Source organism: Andrena cerasifolii, chromosome 8 (genome assembly GCF_050908995.1).
Source record: "Andrena cerasifolii isolate SP2316 chromosome 8, iyAndCera1_principal, whole genome shotgun sequence".
NCBI classification, from domain to species: Eukaryota; Metazoa; Arthropoda; class Insecta; order Hymenoptera; family Andrenidae; genus Andrena; species Andrena cerasifolii.
The window spans coordinates 10,919,708-10,937,760 of record NC_135125.1 but is presented as its reverse complement, the minus strand read 5'-3'; the positions used below and the strand labels follow the sequence as shown (position 1 = coordinate 10,937,760).

The 18,053-nt window shown below is 45.8% G+C and overlaps 1 protein-coding gene across 2 annotated transcripts in view; it reads left to right on the top strand.

The window, feature by feature from the left end:
* The first annotated feature begins 2 nt into the window (after positions 1-2).
* The window catches only part of LOC143371996 (uncharacterized), a 48,230-nt gene continuing 30,179 nt past the window's right edge, over positions 3-18,053 (top strand). The window contains exons 1-2 of one of the 2 annotated variants that reach the window (XM_076817764.1): positions 3-131; positions 5,056-5,174. In XM_076817764.1, coding sequence (XP_076673879.1) covers positions 82-131; positions 5,056-5,174 — 169 coding nt within the window. In that variant the 5' untranslated portion in view covers positions 3-81. Of the gene's footprint in view, positions 132-5,055; positions 5,175-10,293; positions 10,568-18,053 lie in introns of those variants that run through there. The other variant, XM_076817766.1, reaches the window with a different exon arrangement.

The following is an 18,053-nucleotide window of genomic DNA, read 5'->3' as shown; positions in this document are numbered from 1 at the left end:
TACGCTTTCAGCGTCATCTGCCGGTGGAAGTGAAGTCGGGGAGACGCAAAGGTCGACATAAGGATAAAGTGGAAGAAATCAATGGGGTTTCCGCTGGTATCGAGGGAATGGATATCAAAGTTGTTCTTTCGGTAAGTCAACGATCTGATACTTCTAAACATTCCTAAACCGACGTGCTCGTGCTGAAAGAAAAAAAACCTGCAGTAGACGCTTACGCACGGGACGAGTTAACCCTAGTAAACTATTTATGTAATTGAATTTGAATAGCTGTTCGGGCGGTTCGATTCTCACGTGCATCGTGGCTCGTGAATCGCGAAATTGTCTCGGTATGTTTTCGCAAACGTACGAGGCTGCGGTATTTGAAAATTTGCCGGCGGAACGGAATGCGTTGGGGCATTGCAGTTTCGCAGGAATGCACTGCATCTCGGCGTAATCTCCTAACGCAAACGGGCTGCTGGCTTGCAGACAGACAGCCAGCCAGCCAGCCAGCTCGGAAACGGAAGGAATATTTGAATGCAGGATGCCGGGGAGCATGCAAATACGCGGAATTGAAGCGCTACACGCGGACGGGGCTATAATTTTTTAAGCCCCTATTTCGCTGCTGTATTTTTAACGATCACAGGCTTTTCGTTCGCCCTGCTTCCGCGTGGAGCACACAAGCACGCTGGAGGGGGGAGGAGGAGGAGAGGGGAGAATTCAAATGCAGAATAGAATAGAATCGCAGCTTCCGCGCGAGCATTGTTAACAGCGGCATTAAAAATGTATAAGCGCAGTTTAGCGAGGGAAGGAATTTTCAGGGACGTAAACGCGATACGAGAGCGTGGTTACTGGATACAACCACGGTTTGAAAGCGAAAGACCGAACGTTCTGTGCACATGCATACATTCGATTCAATTCGCGGTGTATCGCGTTTTCCTTGGCGAGGATTTTCAATGGAAACTTATTCTCGCGGAAACGATACTCGCGTTATGGTTGGGCTGCAGCGGGAGAAAAGGGAGGAAAACTCGTGAACCGCGGAAGAGAAATGCTCGCGTTCCCGTTGCTCGAAAGTTCGGCGAGAGCCGAGGGCTGGTACAGCGGTGCCGCGTGAATCCGCCACCAAATTTTCCCCAACATTTCGCGCGTTTGTTTTCCGCACGCGGGAACGGTGCAGTTTCCTCGTCGCATTTCCCCACTCGTATTCTGCCAGAATAATAGATCGATCTCATCACGCTGAACTGCGTTCGGGCATCGTGAAAAATCGCCCGAGGCCTGGCAACGCGATCGCTTCCTTCTTTTTTCCACCGTCCCTCTCGTTACTCTCTTCAGCCCTTTCCGGTTTAATGCGTTCGCACGCACCGTGTGACCAGACATTGGACAATTTCCCTGGAAAACTTATTGAATTCTCCAACGGCGGACGGGGAACGAACACTATTCAATGACTTCTGCCAGCCAGCGCGTTCGGCGTAGGGGACCGTCCTTTAATTACGTAACGGTAATTTTGGCGAATTCTTACCCCCTCCCACCCCCGGTATAAAAATTCGTAAGATTTGATATTCCGACCTCTCCTTACGTAATATTTTTTACATTTAACTTTTTCAGTTATTAAAATCCTTTTAAAGGTTTTTATAATTCGTTTAATTCGGTTGCGGGAAATTTAACACTGGATCGACCGAGGGGGGTGAAACTGACTTGTTCGGCATTTCTTTTAATTATTACTCATTTCCAGTACTTACATTTTGTTTTCTAAAATTTCGTATGACTTTTTCTAAAATATGTAAATAATTAATTCTGTAAAATAGTTTTGATCTTCGTTTGTTTTTTCTTTAAAATTTATATGTAGTATACCTACATACACCGAGATGGGTCATTTTGAGCCCTCGCAGGTAAATCTTTAGTTTCAGAAGTTTCTCGTATTATTTTCGTATAGTTGAAATACATTTTCAGAAAACTAAGTATATTTTCGTACATATACGTTGTACAAAAATTGCCGTAGCTACATGTATTATGTTTCCTCCATTTTTCATTTTTCTACCATAATAAAACGAAGAATATTTGTGGTATATCTAATAAACGAGTCTGTCGTACACGCTTTGCTAAAATAATTGTAACGTATAAAAAATGTCTTTGAATTTTATGCGTAATTATTTTCAAAATTACTATCGTTATTATATTATTATTATTGTTAATAATATTACACAGTTCATATTGAATTTTCGCTGATAAAGTAGGAAAATATATAAAAACGCAATAAAATGCAACGTCCTTTCTTAAATGTCTTGTTAATTTAAAAAACAAGTCATTTTAACCCCTCCAGTTGAAGTAGGTATACGTCATTCGTCGGTTGTTCTAGTGTTAAACTAAAACTACATTTCTGGAACATTAACGATAGAATTTGTGTTTATTGAAAATTAGGTTAAAGAATATTACGTAAGACGCTACCTGACTCCCCCCTCCCTTGTAAGAAAACGTAAGAAATTCGCGACCCCCTCACTCCCCAAAAAGCCTTACGTAATTTAAGCATGACCCCTAGCTGCGTCCCAATTTTTCGGATTAACTCCCAGGGCACGGATGAAGCATTGAAAAGAGAAGTGTTTTTTTCAACGTTCGCGGTTTATTGCCAGCGGTAATAGCTACGTTCCCAGCTAACGTGCTCGTGGCAAGCGATCTTTGTCGAGCTTGTCGTTTCACGGCGGGTACTTTCGAAAGCCCCGAATAGCCTCGTTCCGAAGCGGTTTGGCGTGATAACTTTTTTCAAAGTAGCTGCAGATGAACTGGCACCCATCGGTGCGTTATTTGTTAGTAGGTCCGCGAAACTCTGTTTCGATCCGCCGTGATTTGTATTGGAATTATTCAGCGAAACGTTATACGGCGCCCGATGGTGGCCTGGTGGCTGTTTGCGGTTAAAACGTCGATTAGATGGTGATTTATGGAAAGGGTGATACGCTCCGCTATGTTTGCGGATGCGACACTGTTCAATTACAGCAACGTCGACTTGGAGATTTCATGTGCCGCTGTTGCGATGCACCCAGTACCGAGGAGCACCCTACCCAGCGATATTTCACGCCTCCTCCTAGCAATTCCAGGGGTTGACTCGTTTGCTATTAGGAACTCGTTCCGAAATAGCAGGCGTCATCGAAAGCGCCGAAGAATGGAAGCAACAGCATAATAAATAACCAGCAATTCCCCTCTATCCAATAATACTTGGAAAGGTTTCTTATTCTCGCGGCTATTCTTGCCGCGAGAAACAAGTACCGTCGAACCTTTCCCCCGACTCTGTACTGGGAATTTAGCAGGGCGGTCGCGCCGGAAATACAACAGTTGCGTTATTCCCATTCTACCTAGCTCTCGATTCGAGATGGAACTCGAATTTCCATCCTGCAAGGGGTGAGCGTAATTGAATCGGTGCTAATGGACCGTGAGGGAAGCACCATCGGTAATCTCGTTTCGGTGTCTATTGTGGCCTGCATCGCGCGGCTACGCGCCGACGCGCATCCTGCGGCGCTGCATCGTTCCGCTCGCTCGCTCTGACGACTTATAAAACTAATTGACCAGGCATCGAATTACAGGCTGCAATTAATAGCCGACTGCACCGGCGAGAAAGAACGTTGTGCGTCACTGAAAAAGTCCAACTAACTGATCAATAAGAAGAGCATTACCTACTCTCGCGATTTCTGCGTTTCTTCCTTCTATCCCGCAGTCAGATCTATTTCTTAACCTCGAGCAGGGTAGACCGGGTCGATCGGATCACAGGGCGAATCGGATGAAAATAAGAATTTTGTCCATATTTCTTGTATCGCGTTATTTCTCTCCCCCGCTCCTACCGCAAAAGCCCGTTAATTGTTTTAAGCCATTGTTTAGAGCTGGCGTATGTTTTCAGTGACACGGACGCGTGCGGACGTTACAATTTTGGTCAGAATCTGACCTACGTAATCTGCAATTTCGTATTTAAAGTAGGAAGTAAGCTTGAAAATTCCTATGTGTTTATTGTTATTAGTTTGCACGGTGTCCAAGTTTGGTATTTGATGTATTTTAGACTATTATATCATGATAGGTTTATGTAATCTACACCCTTTCAAATACTTACATATGGGGCTAATTGGACCACGATATTTGGGGTGAATCGGACCACGATATTTGGGGTGAATCGGATCACTCTTTATTTTCATTTGAGTATTTTTATGATTATAAATATGATAATCTTAATATATAAAGCAGAGTGTGTGTTTGTCTGTCGCCTAAAAACTTTAAAACGGGAAACTCTGGGGTGACGAAATATGTCCCAGGTCGTTATGCCTAGCTAATTCAGGTGAACGCAACTATTTTCACAGAAAAAATAAATAAAATTTTTTTTATAAAATCAGAATCTAAATTTCCTGCGAAGCCGGGTAGTAAAGCTAGTTGTTTATATACAGATGGTTCATACGTACATAAAGAAGAGCAATCAGGGATCATGGTGTCCAAAACAAGAATAAAGGAATCTGTGATAAAAATTAAATTCAGAGAAATGACGGAAAAAATAAATAAATTAATGGTCTTAAGAGGATTGCATTGTATTTACTCTGGTGAAAAATTAATTCGTCCACTTTCAGAAGATTATCTGAGAAGAGTGGTGCCACGAGAATTGTGCTGATAGGGGCGGCAAAAAACGGCAATATCCTTTCGATCTGTGTGCTGAGTAGTATAACTTGACTTCTTCACTGTCATTAAATTAGATTTGTTTAAGTTGATTCTAAAGATTTTGTTACGAAAATTTCATTTTTTTTCAGAAATTTATGGATTATTTATGGATATTTCTCACTTTTTGGTTGTTTGTTTGCAGAAGAAACATTTTTAAGTTTGATTTTATTTTCTATCATTAATCTTAAAGCGAAAGGTGTGCTGGTCACGAATATATAATAAAAAATTAGTTTTTTAATGTTTGACTAGTATTTTTTTACCGTCAAACACAAAGTGAACCGATTCGCCCCGGTCTACCCTATTACAGCATGCTGCAATCAACCGCGCCGAACAATTACGAAGGCATTACGCCACTGGTACGATTCTTTCTACAGCAAGGATTCTTTCTGCTTTCAGTCGATACCGCAACCGGGGGAGAAGGAAATGCCCTCGCGCGAGGGCTTCCCCGTTCAACTTGGACGGGCAAGGAGCGAAGAATACATGTGTGCATAATAGGAGCCCGCGCTTCGAGTCTGGTAAGCTTTGCGCAAAGTTTCTAAAGGCATGATGGCGTATTTGAAAGGGTGTCCTTCGGATCTAGATCGATGGGGAGCATTAGCGTGCCGCGGTGGGCGTCCAACTTCTTACGTTCGGATATTAAAGTTCTTGTCGCGAGCCAAACGGCTAGGAAAGTTTCGCGATTCAATTTCGCGCGTCGACTCGCGCCGGATCGAGGGCCGATGTGTCGGAAGATCCCGGCGATTCCGCGAGATTTGTGCGAAAACTCTTGTCGGCTGGAAAAACTTTCGTTAATATATGTACCCGCGCGATAGAGGCACTCTCGCCCGAAAGATACGATGGGAGATGTATTCGCGGCGATTTATGTGCCACCGGGATGTATTTACGCTCGAAATAATCGTATTTCTCCGGTGTAACGCGACCAGCAGATTCCATGACGCTTTTCTCCGCCAGCAAACCAAACGAAATATCCTGCGAATCTGAGGGTATACTTAACTTACGTTCACTGTCGATTCTTTGTTAAATTTTTAGGTAGGGGAGACCGGGGCTAAAAGTTCCGGGGGTAAGTTGTTCCGACGGCTCTATCTTCAAAATAAAAAGAGCGTTGTACTTTAAATTATTTTTTCCGTGTGAGTTGATCACGCCACTCTGTCGCCCACTTTAATAGCGTCCGCGACAGCGAATTGTGTGGTTGTAAGCAAGGACCTATTAGTCGCGTACCAGATAAGTAAAAATTTGTCTATCATTACTTTTTGGTCTATTTCAATTATTTAACGTCGATATTATAGATTGAATCGTCCTTATGGATCAAATGACATTTAAGAACATGGTGTAATAGTGTTTATCGTTTGAATACATGTATAAGCAGAATAGTCTTTGAAATTGCTACATTTGTCGGTAGGGGCTAGTTGTTACCGTGACTTGGGGCACGTTGTACTGTAAAAACTTGCCCCGCCGCAAATAGGTCTGTGAAGATAGCACCCCCAAATTCGATTTTTTAAAAAAACTCAACGGCATTCGTTTGTTCATCGTATGCCCATGTTTGCTCATAAAAAAATTTCGTTTGCCCACCCTTCAAAAAAAAATTATGGCAAAAAAAAATTTGCATCAGCACCCTCATGAAAACATTTTAATGATTTGTCGGTGGGAAATGATTGTCCTTCGTTTGCCCACGTTTGCCCATAAAAAATTTTTTTTTGCCCACCCTCCAAAAAAAGTTATCAACAAAATAAAAAATTTGTCTTCATCACCCATCATGAATGCATTTCAATTTTTTAAAAGAAGGATACGAATATACCCGACCTGGCCACGTTTGCCCACTCTCAGATTTCATTTGCCCACCCTCCAGAATTTAAATAAAAAATAAAAACCTCGAAAAGAAGGGTACAGGTGAAGCGATCGCGTTAAAGTTCGATTTTTCTAGAAAATATTATCAAAATCGGTCTTTCAACGATGCAGTCCGTTAGTTTAGATGTAGAAGAGATTTGCCCATGCATTAATTTCGTATGCCCACCCTCCAGAATCGAATTATTAATAAAGATAGCCAAGAAGTGCGGTGCCCGTTGAAGCGATCGCGTTAAAGTTCGATTTTTCTGGAAAATAATATCAAAATCGTTCTTTCAACGATGCAGTCCGTTAGTTTAGATATAGAAGAGATTTGCCCATGCATTAATTTCGTATGCCCACCCTCCAGAATCGAATTATTAATAAAGATAGCCAAGAAGTGCGTCATTGGAAAGAATTCGAGACTATCGCAGACATCTGTTTACGTTTCGGCAGTGGCACTCGGCGCTGCTACCCTTTAGGGTATCAACACTGCGTGTCGTCATCGAACGTGCCGAAACGTAAACAGATGTCTGCGATACCCTCGAATTCCTTCCAACGACGCACGAAAGTCAGTCGGTCTTCGAACGCAACTCTTGCGAGACCGTGCATTCATTTACGGTTCGTGAAGTAACTGTGAGATTATATTATTTTCCGTTGTGCGATATCATTGCGGTAATTAGTGAAAAATGACTAGAAAACCACTCTGGTGTTATTCTGCACATGCTGCAGATGTGTGAAAAGTGTGAAGTGTTCGATGAGCGATACAAATTTAAGTGTCGTTCCAATAAAGTGAGAAAGAAGTGTGTGCAACATTTTTTGGATAACGTGTCACCAAACACCTTCAACCTTTACGGTAAGTACAATTGATTTTGATAATTCATTCGGGAAAAAACGAACGGAAAGGTATTCGGTTCAACGGGTACCGCACTTCTTGGCTATCTTTATTAATAATTCGATTCTGGAGGGTGGGCATACGAAATTAATGGATGGGCAAATCTCTTCTACATCTGGACAAACGATATGCATCGTTGAAAGAACGATTTTGATAATATTTTCCAGAAAAATCGAACTTTAACGCGATCGCTTTAACGGGTACCGCACTTCTTGGCTATCTTCATTAATAATTCGATTCTGAGGGTGGGCATACGAAATTAATGCATGGGCAAATCTCTTCTACATCTAAACTAACGAACTGCACCGTTGAAAGAAAGATTTTGATAATATTTTCGAGAATAATCGAACTTTAACGCGATCGCTTCATCTATACCCATGTTTTCGCGGTTTTTATTTTTTATTTAAATTCTGGAGGGGGGTCAAATGAAATCTGAGAGTGGGCAAACGTGACCAAGTCGGGTACATTCGTATCCTTCTATTAAAAAATTGAAATGCATTCATGATGGGTGATGAAGACAAATTTTTTATTTTATTCATAACTTTTTTTTGGAGGGTGGGCAAAAAAAATTTTTTTATGGGCAAACGATGGACAAACGAATGCCGTTGAGTTTTTCCAAAAATTCGAATTTGGGGGTGCTATCGTCACAGACCTACCGCAAATGTATAAATTGTTTCCGCTGTGCTTTAAGATGCGAACATATGAATGAAAGGCGGAAAGGGACACGACTTCGATCGAAGTTATGCGTAAAGATAAATAAAAACTGTTGCTTTTGGTTTTCTTTTAAAGATATTACATTTTTGTTGGTCCGAACCTTCATAAATAACCATTATTAATAAAATTCTGCTTTATTTCATTAGAAAATGAAATATTTCATTAAAAGGCAATTCTTATATCATAGTAACAACTTACCCCAATGCGATAACAACTTGCCCCATATAGGGGTAAGAAGTTCCGCTTCGATCAGCCACAAATAAATTACTTTCTATGGGAAACCTATTACAATATATTAAACACAAGCTTAAAATCAGAAGATATAATAAATTTAACAAGAAATTAGTCCATAGTGAAGAGAATAACTACATTATTTTCCAGTCATTTTTATGGTTTATCGAAATCGGAACTTTTAGCCCCGGCCTCCCCTATCTATTCTTTGTGTGCTTGAAAAGCATTCGAAGCATCGAATCATAAATAGGATATAAATGTTTGAATGGTATAGTTTGGTCGGTGATAAATATGAAATACAGTTGATACGTTAAGTTGGGGAAAGTAGCAAATGAAAATCTCATTTTCATTCTTATCTTCATTTCCATTTTCATTGTACAGTTTTCATTTCTCATTACTCATTCTTCACCTCATTTTTCTCTCCATTGTTAAGTATAATTTGATATAGTATGCATATATGTAGATTTATTTTTATTCAACGCGCAAAATGTTATGCATCCTTGCTATATAATAGGTTCTAACCCGTTTATGATTAATAAATAAAAATCGATTCATGGCACAGCTAGGGTAAGCAGGCCAGTAGATGGACGATTTAGCGGATTCCGATGTTAACATCAAGGTGTTTCTTAGAAATATCTGTTATATTAAAAAAAAAATCGAAAGCTTTGCACGCAAAAATGTATAAATTTAAAGAAAAAAATTACTGTAACTGAAAAAACTAATCTATTTAAGCATACAATTTTGAAAATCCCACTACAGATAAATACTTTTTCGCATACAAAAAAAAATTCAATAAATATATTAATGCTTTATAAAACAACAAACGTTTTTTCTACAAAATAAAAAAACAATGATATAGATTAAAACTCTAGTTCTTTCGATATTAACGAACCAACGAGTCGTCCATCTACTGGTCCCGTCCATCTACTGGCCTGCTTACCGTATTTACTGTCCAATTAACCCCGCTGCGAGAGAATCACGTGAAGGATGATTAAAAAAAAAGAAAGAAAGAAGTTGATTGCAACGTGCGCTGCAATTTCGCAAGTGGAGGGAACGCGACGAAACAGTCGGGAATTCATAAAACACGTTCCCTCCCTTTTTCCTTGGAAGCGTAAGAGAGCATGGAGCCAATGTTCCCCGAGAAAAGCTCGCCGACTACGCTCGAGATTCGGCAATTTCGAAGTTCCCTCTTGCTCGGTTAAAAGTTGCTTCGCTGGAGGGTAGGCGAGAGTTGATTTTTATCCCGTGACGCTGCTACTTTCTGGCGCAACTAATCTATACAGGTACATGTAGGACCGGTTGCATCGGGGCGAGGGAATCGCGTCTAATTCGCGGTATGCGTTTGGCGGGCAGGCATCGGGTGCTTCGTCAGGTAATATTCAAATTTTCTTGGCGAGAATTTTCGTCGGGTCCGGGGGTAGCGCGCGGGTGGCTTCGCTTCCGACGGAATAATGGGCGGCTTAACCGAAGCGGCTTAAACTTTGCTGCTGCCCTCGAATGTCGACTCCTCCTACGATTCTACGGCGCCGCGCCGGGAGAACACCTCGAATTTTAATCGAGAACCGCGCCGAGAGCAACTTTGGTCACCGGCGAGCGCGCCAACTTTCAAGCACCACTTGGCGAGACTTAACTTCCTACCTGGCGAATATATTATTTTCTTGCGGCGCATCGACTCGGTTACCGAACCGTGTGATCTCCTTCCAACTAGCTACGAAGCCCGCGGGAGAATTCACATTCTCCTGTTACACGCGTCCCGTTCAATTTCGGATAAGTTCCCCATGTCTCCTGATCGAGATAAGATAAGGAGTACAGGTGGGGGAGCGCGGTGAAGGGGCAGAAGCGATTGGGTGGACAGTGCGAAGCACGCGGCGCTCCGGCTGCCTGGCGTATCGCGTTTCGTACTCGCTTCCTCTCGCGTAGGCCGACATAGTGGGGATAAATGGAAACGCGTACGAGTCCGGCCGACAGAGAAGTAGTAAAGTCGGATCGGTAGTAAGAGGCAGACGCAGTTCGGGGACGGGTCGTCGTGTACCGATGTAAACAAGCAGCGGACGTTGAGAGAGAGAGCCCGTTCGGTCGCGCACGAGCATTGTTTTCCTCCAATCCTTCGGTCGAGCTTCGTCACCGGTGGTTCCCTACCACTTTTCCAATAACACGTAGACCGTGTTGATCGATCGAACGACACGAGCGTGGAAGCCCGAAGCATGCCGTTCTTCAAGAAGCTCAGGAGATTCTCCAGGCACAAGAGTGAGTCCTTTAAAACTCTACCCCGTTCCGTTCGTTCTTCTGCGTAAGGAAGGTCGACGCGACGAGCCGTACACGTACGTGGAGCTCGATTTGAAGTACCCGATGAGTACCTAGTCGACGAACGGATTCACCTCTCCTTATGAAAAATCGCGGGATCGGGGCAATCGTGCTCATCGAATGTGAAAAACTCAGCCGGAAGGTCGTGGGGCGGAAAAAGATTTCTCAACCTTGTCCGAAAGTTCGAGCTCGTTCCGCGGGTAATTACATTTTCGTAAGATAGCACGTCCTTCCCGTCTCAGATCCACGTAATGGAATTCCAACACCGAGGGAAGTCTCCTGGGGAAGAAGTTGCTCGAGCCCTTGTTCGATTCCTACCCTACCCCCCTACCCCTTCTCTTAACGTAGTTTCCAAGTAGTCGCGACGTTCTGTTTTCTCGAGAACGAATCGGCATCCGCCTATTGCCCTAAGTAGCCCGTGAAACGGCATCAAGGCGATACGATTTTCTTCGTTTCCCCGCAAACTTTGTATCGAGTTATGTCGGCGAAGCAGCCTCGGAGCGTCTTTATAAATAAATACGCCTCTCCTTTTATGCTTCGGGGGCCGTTTCAACCGCAAGCAACGATCCAGCGGAGAGTTGTCTCCTCTGGATCGATCGATTTACGGGACACGGGACTCTGTCTCGTTAACCACGAGTGTTCTTGCTACGTAACTACCGAGCCAGACCCGCGGCAGTTTCCTTCCTTCGGACTTTCGTCGGCAAGCGGATTAACAGAACCTGCGTGCATTTAGGAACTTATCGATCTCGTCCAGCGAGACGTTTCCCTCCAATCTCGAAAGAGCGAAAAGCCACGGAGACGTCCCTGCCGATTAATCTCGTATCGTTGCTCCGATATCTGGCCCAATATCCCGTGCACTGCGAGCGGTAATTCAAGCCGCCGCGAACGCTCGCGGACGCGTTAAATTACGTAAAGGACACGCGGCGCGTGAAATGAATTTTTTGTGCAGAGAAAATGCTGGGTCGGATAGGTGCAAGCACTGGTATCAGCTACGCGTTGGAATGCTCGTTCTTCAGGGATATACCGCGTGTTTCCCTCGGACGTGGTAACGCCTGTTTCTTAATTATACCTTTTTACTCAGCTTTGTGCTCGATTTCCTTTCGCTCGCGATCCCTAATCACCGCGTTCCGCGCCGATCATTCGGCGCCAACCGCTTCCCACTGTGTAATTTTCCACGCGACGCGATATTTTCACTTTCCCCCGCGAGGAGATCGTTCCTCCGTCAGGGACGCGGGTAATCGATGGTACGGGACATTTTTCGCGATAATTTTCGCCGGTCCACTTGGCGCGCCGTGAAAAACGAACCGGCAAGCGGCGCTCCTCGTATCGTTAGTCCTTTATCCTTTATCCCGGAGGCGTGGCTGTTGGAGATAAAACGGCCTGGCCAACCCGCGCTTCGGCTGCTCTCAAATTTATACACCCTTCCGGGGAAGTTTTTCCTGCCACCGAATTATACGGCTATCTCCTCTCCCTTTTTTAGGAACAAACATTCCCCGCGGTAGGGAATTTATACGAGTATTTCTCTTCGACTTAAACGTGCAAGCTTTCGGTCGCGCCGAGGAATGGCGAGGATTACGCGCCGCGAGCTCTTTACGAGAAGATTTCGTGAAGCAGCGGTGGAATATATTACGCGGACCGCGAGTTAATACGTACGAGACACCGATATAGGTACGCGGATAAGCGTCATCGTTGCTCACGCATGGTGCCGCGTTAATTTTTAACCCGCTTCCGCTTATAAAGATTAACCGAGGAGATCTCACGGCACGCTCCTCGAAACTACTTCAGTCCGAGTATTTCTAACAAGGGGAGTATTTTAGGTGTCCGCCTCCGATCGTTTTGATTTTTGGATATGTTATAGAGGACCGAAAAATAAGAAATACGTGTTTTTTTATTTTCCCCCGTTTTCATATTTGGGGGGTGAAAGCTGCGTTCAAAGTTAGGGTTGAAAAATCATTTTTGTGGATTTTTGAAAATCTGGTGAGTCAGTCATATTTCGCATTCAAAGACGCAAAATTCGTCCATCGACACTATTCCCCTATCTTTAATAGTTCTCGAGATATTCCACAAAAATGATTTTCAACCCTAACTGTGAACGCAGTTTTCAGCCCCCAAATATGAAAACGGGGAAAAATAAAAAAACACGTATTTCTTATTTTTCGGTCCCCTATAACATATCCAAAAATCAAACTGATCGGAGGCGGACACCTAAAATACTCTGCTTGTAAGTGAAATGCACCGTGCCGTAAGATTCGGCGGACTCTGGTGCCGCGCGCCCTATCGTTCCTATGGTATATTTACGCTTGCCCGTTCCACTCGTCCGATAATGGTTTATTTCGAGAATCGAAAGCGTTGCACGCTCGTGCACTTTGTATCGGTGTCACGGCGTTATGCAATTTATTTCGATGATTCGTATGCGCCAGTCGACTGCGTTCAGATTGATCTTTGCTCGGTTTCGAGCACCGACCGGATCGAGCGCGCAATATCAACCGGCGGACCGCCGACGACGGTTTTCCGATCCCGGCTCAGAATACAAAGAGTCGCGTTTCAGAGCCAGCTTCCTCCGTCATTTAAAACGGTCGCCTTCTAAGAAGCCGATACATTTAGCTTACGATCGCGCACGTAACTCGATGGAGCGATCCGGCTCTGACAGGCTGCAACGAACCAGTCACTGCACATCCGCCTGGTACGTAAGGGCAAATTACACCGGGCGATAGTGCTCGCACAGTTTGCTCTGCCGTGCAGCTTTATTCGCGTCGCCCGAGAGCGTACACGGTTTCCACTTGTACCCAAGAGCCGCCCCGATACGGCGAACGGAAAATCGGAAATGCGGACGCCGGCAGCCTAGGGGAGACGTGACCAGGCTTTCCGCCGCGGTGTCTCGGCGTCGCGGCGTCGCCTGGAATATCGTCGGGCGGTTTCCGTGGCGGGAAAGCGAATTTAATTCGCAGCCGACACGTTCGCGGTGTCGAGTTGAAATGCATGAACGAACGCCGTTAGCTCCGGCTTTTGAAGAGAAAGAAATTGGATCGACGCGTGGCGATGTCAGTTCTTGCGCCAGTGGGGGGGAAAAATAGACGGCGAAGTGGGAACAACGCTGCTCGTAACGCGACTCCAACGTAGTCTCGATCGATCTCACCCTGGTATCGCGCTTTTCCCGCAACCCTTGCTCGCGCATTTCCTCCTTGATCGTGCTGCTCGAACAAACGCGGCGGGCTTGGCGCGTTATCAACTATCGCTTCTTCGTTCTCGATGAAAGGGCTTTGCTACTCCCGCGGCAGTTAATTTCGCGGGGCGCGTTCGTAATTTCCAGGTCGGCAAAAGGGGCTGGAGCGGCACGACACGGTTACGTCTCGTTCGCCCTCGATGGAAATCGCGCTTAATTTCCAGATGCCACGGCTGCCTCTGTTCTTACCAGATTTCCGGCGCGCGTTCGTTCGCCGCGAGCTCTGCTCAACGAGCTGACGGAAACCCAGGTCGCCGCGATCTGTTCGCAAGCAATATTTTAATCCGTGCGTGCTGCTTCCATGGGAACGATTTTCGGGTGCCGTTCAGCTTCGAGTTTGAAGTCAGTCGGACGCTCTGTTGTACGGCTTTTGTAAGAGCAGGATCGCTTCAAGTCCGCCGCGTCTTATCGAGCAAATAAGTTTCTACGCTGGCAAAATGACGCCGATACGTCTTGGCGAACATAAGAAGGAGAAGAAAAAGAAGAAGAGGAAGAGGAAGATGTCTGAGTGGGTTACAAATCGCGCCGCGTCTCCGCCACGTTTCCTCCAGCATCCCACGAGTTCCCGTAGAATTATTTTCGCCCGGATCCCGTGCATCCATCTCCGCGAAGCTTTTCGTTGCATGGCGACGAGGAGCCTACCGGCAACGGTGATCGACGACTAATACTTATTCGTTTCGCTCGAAGGAGAAGGAAACGCCGGAAACTCGACCTCGTTTCACCGCTACGACACCGGTTGGGGGGGAGGAATGAAGGAACGATCCAGCCACTATTCCGTGGCTGGAATTTTAAGGGTACAAACGGCCGATAAGCCACGCGCGAGCATATGGATGCTTCCTCTATGCTCTATCTATGCGACATATCCCTCCACCCTTGCGATATCAACGACGCCCACGGAGAACACTCGATTTTTCACTGCCACGGAGAAGAGCGAGTAGCACTGTGCCGAGATTAAAATCGATTCGTCAAAGGGTACGCTGAAATTTGCTCGTAAAGTAAATAGGGGTGGTGTCTAGGTAATACAGAGGGCTGGCGGCAAGTGCGAGGATTGCCAATTATGGAGATTTCGTAGAGGAACAGGGTGGAATCGTAAAGAACGCGAAGGATCAGGGGGCTTGTCGAAGCTCTGCGCCACTCTGGAGAATCCGGGGTCGGCGATTCCTCGAGAAATTACTCGATTTTCATGCGCGACTTGCTTCTCTTCCCTGGCTTCCCGCCGTTCACGATTACTCGCGTTTGCTCGCGCTTTCCACGTTTCGCGCGGAGGGAAGCGTCCGTGGTGTTCCGCGAGATTTACGACCGTTTCGTGGCTCCTGGAGATCCGCATCGGAAGAGAGAATTCTGTTGGCGAAACAAAGGGAAACGCGGCCCCTCTTATCCGCCCGCGTTTCCATCTTCTTCGCGTCGTTTCTCCGTCTACGGCTTTAACGAAGAGGAATGGCGAGCACGCCTGCGTGGACCACGGGGGAACCGGCCTCCGATAGCGTACGCTGATAAACCGTCGCGTGCGCGTTCTATAGTCGATTACTCGAGCCGTATCGCCGTCTTCGAGCTGCCAGCGTTTCGCTTGAACGCCTCCTCCTCCGATCGTCGGCAAACTTAATTTGTCCGCGGTGCAATCGAATTCCCTGCGGGATTTTTTCTCCTGCTCGCCGATACTTTGGGCGGGGGCAGACGCGATGCAGAACCGAGGCAGCTCGCGTGTCTCGAGAGGGGACGAAGTTTTTCTCTGGCATGGGTTATCGAGACGCGGCACCAGCACGCTTCGAGGCGGTGCAACAAAGCCAACGAGCGAATATTGCCGCGCTGCGGCTACTAGTAGGGCAGGGTGGGGCTAAAAGTCCGGCGAGTAAAAAGTCCCGAATTAAAAATCTCTATTCCTGAACAATGTATTGAGTTTCGCAGTATACTATTGTAAAAGGCAAGAAGAAACGGAGGTGAACAAAGAGGCGCCAGTCGCTCCTGGACGTTCGTGCGAATTACACGACGCCTTTGTTATTTTATGTATCGAAAACCGAAAGAAATACGTCGTCTTTATTTTTTTATACGAAGTAAACCACAGTTTAAAAGCGTATCAGCCAAGTACGTTAAGATTGTATGTTTCATTAGTAATGAGTGCATGATATCGTTTATTGCTGAATTATAATATTTTCTAACGTATATATCGCAGAAACTATAGAGGTACCATTAGGGCAAAAAGTCCCTCAGACTGAAAACATATGTTTTATTATTTGTTTTCATAATAAGACGGCCAGTTTTCATAATAAGTTTAAAGAAATGATGCCAAAATTTTTAAATAGTGTTTGTTTTAATTGAGCGATTTTTTCTAGTTTTTAGTTCAAAGTGAGCCTATGACTTATATTTTCATTTTCTGTTAAAGAAGGCATGCTTTCCTATCAATATTGAATACCAAAAAGAATTGGTTCCATAAATATTTGTCGATTTGAAAAGAGTTTTTTACTTATTTAGTTTAATATTGCACGAAAAGGGATTAGTCACTTTTTGCCCGGTTCCCATTTTCACATTGACAAACATTTTGTGGTATAACTCAGCAGAAAATACCAATATCAACAAACGAACTTCGCGATCGTGAAGCATAATAGTTATAGTTTATACAAACTAACACCAGATAGCTGTAGATTGTTATTACTAAATTTTACACAGGTTTACATGAAAAACGGGACTTTTAGCCCCACCCCACCCTACCGCCAAGATAATTAGCGGTCGCTGGAGGGTGGGACAAGCGTTGAACCGGAATCGCGATTAATTAGAGAGGTGCGTGTCGCGGTCGAAAGTGAAGCAGCGCGCGGCTGCGCTCCGCTGATAACAATAATTTTCTCAGCTTCCTTCCAAGACGTATTTCCGAGAAGGAAATGCCTGCCAGGGAGTGGATTCTTGCATCAGCCGTCGCGTCGGTCGTATTCGCGTTCAGCCCAATTACATACTCCCTCTTGGGCCTCGCCACACGCCGCTCTCCGCTCGCCAGTCACCTCTCCTTCTCTCCTCTCGCTTTGGACCACGTCCTACCTCTTCCCCTCTATCTCTCGATCTCACCCCCTCTCCCTCCTTGGAAGGAGCCCGCTGTAATCGGCCTCCCAGACAAGACACGACGACTCGTTATACTTACACACTTTCAACCCTGAATTCTTTCGCGTGCCTTTCCATCGCGAGAGGCTGCATCGAACTTGCATCAGCCGAGAGCCGCCAAGCCGAGTCGGCTGCGCGATACATCCACCTGCAGCCGCCTAACGGTCAAGCCTTTTTTTCCCCTCTTATTTAGCAGGTCGAAATCGATCTTTCTTTCCCTTCCTCATCCTACGTACGTGGCCCGAGCGTTGCAGGATGATGAAATAATTGTTGGAAAGTCGCCGGGCTCCAGACGACTCGCAGACGTTTCGCAATCCATTCGATCCAGGGCAGAGAGGAACGGTAACGTTGCTCCAGGTCTGAAGCGAACCAATTCGTGGCATTACTCGCGGCAAAAGAATGGCTGGCATTAATTCCGCCGCGAGCTGCCACCGGGCGCGGCAGATACGCGCCCGTTTTACCTCCCTCGCCCGATTTCAGCTGTCGTCTCCTCGCGGAAACTGCTCGCAGGTGTTGCCAACGTGGGCGTACGTCGAGCTTCGTCTCGTTTCCAGTCCAGGCCGCTACAATTATCTCGACAGCGGCAGGGAGAATATCGGATATCGAATTCCCAGCGAAATCCGAGGGCCAGCTGCGCGCGATTACTACCTATAAGAGTACAACAACTGGCGACAGTCGCGATTTCGTTGGCTTATCACAGCTTTGCTATATACAGCTTCCAGTCGCGCTCGGTCGGAGCACTAATTGTCGAGGTTGATTACCAAACGAAGAAGCTGGCGCTGGTAGAAGAGCTCGGAGGCTCGAGCGCGAGGAAGAAGAACGCCGAGGTCTCTTTTCCCCGAGGCTGCTGCATCTCCGTTGCTGCTAGCCTCTCTCCCCGAAGGCTCGGAGGTTCGTGCATGCGTCTTGGATGGAGGATAGCCGAAACGGCGAAAAGGGAGCAAAACAAGCGGCGAAAACCGGGCCGACTCGCGGACCTGCAGCAGCGCAGCGAAGGCGAAAGAGAGGAGAGTAGAAGCTGTAGAAGCACGGACAGTCGGCGAAAAAGAAGAAAAATGATTGGATCGACAGGGAAGAAGCAACACCGGCTCGGAAGAAAGAACCGCAAGGGAGGACAAG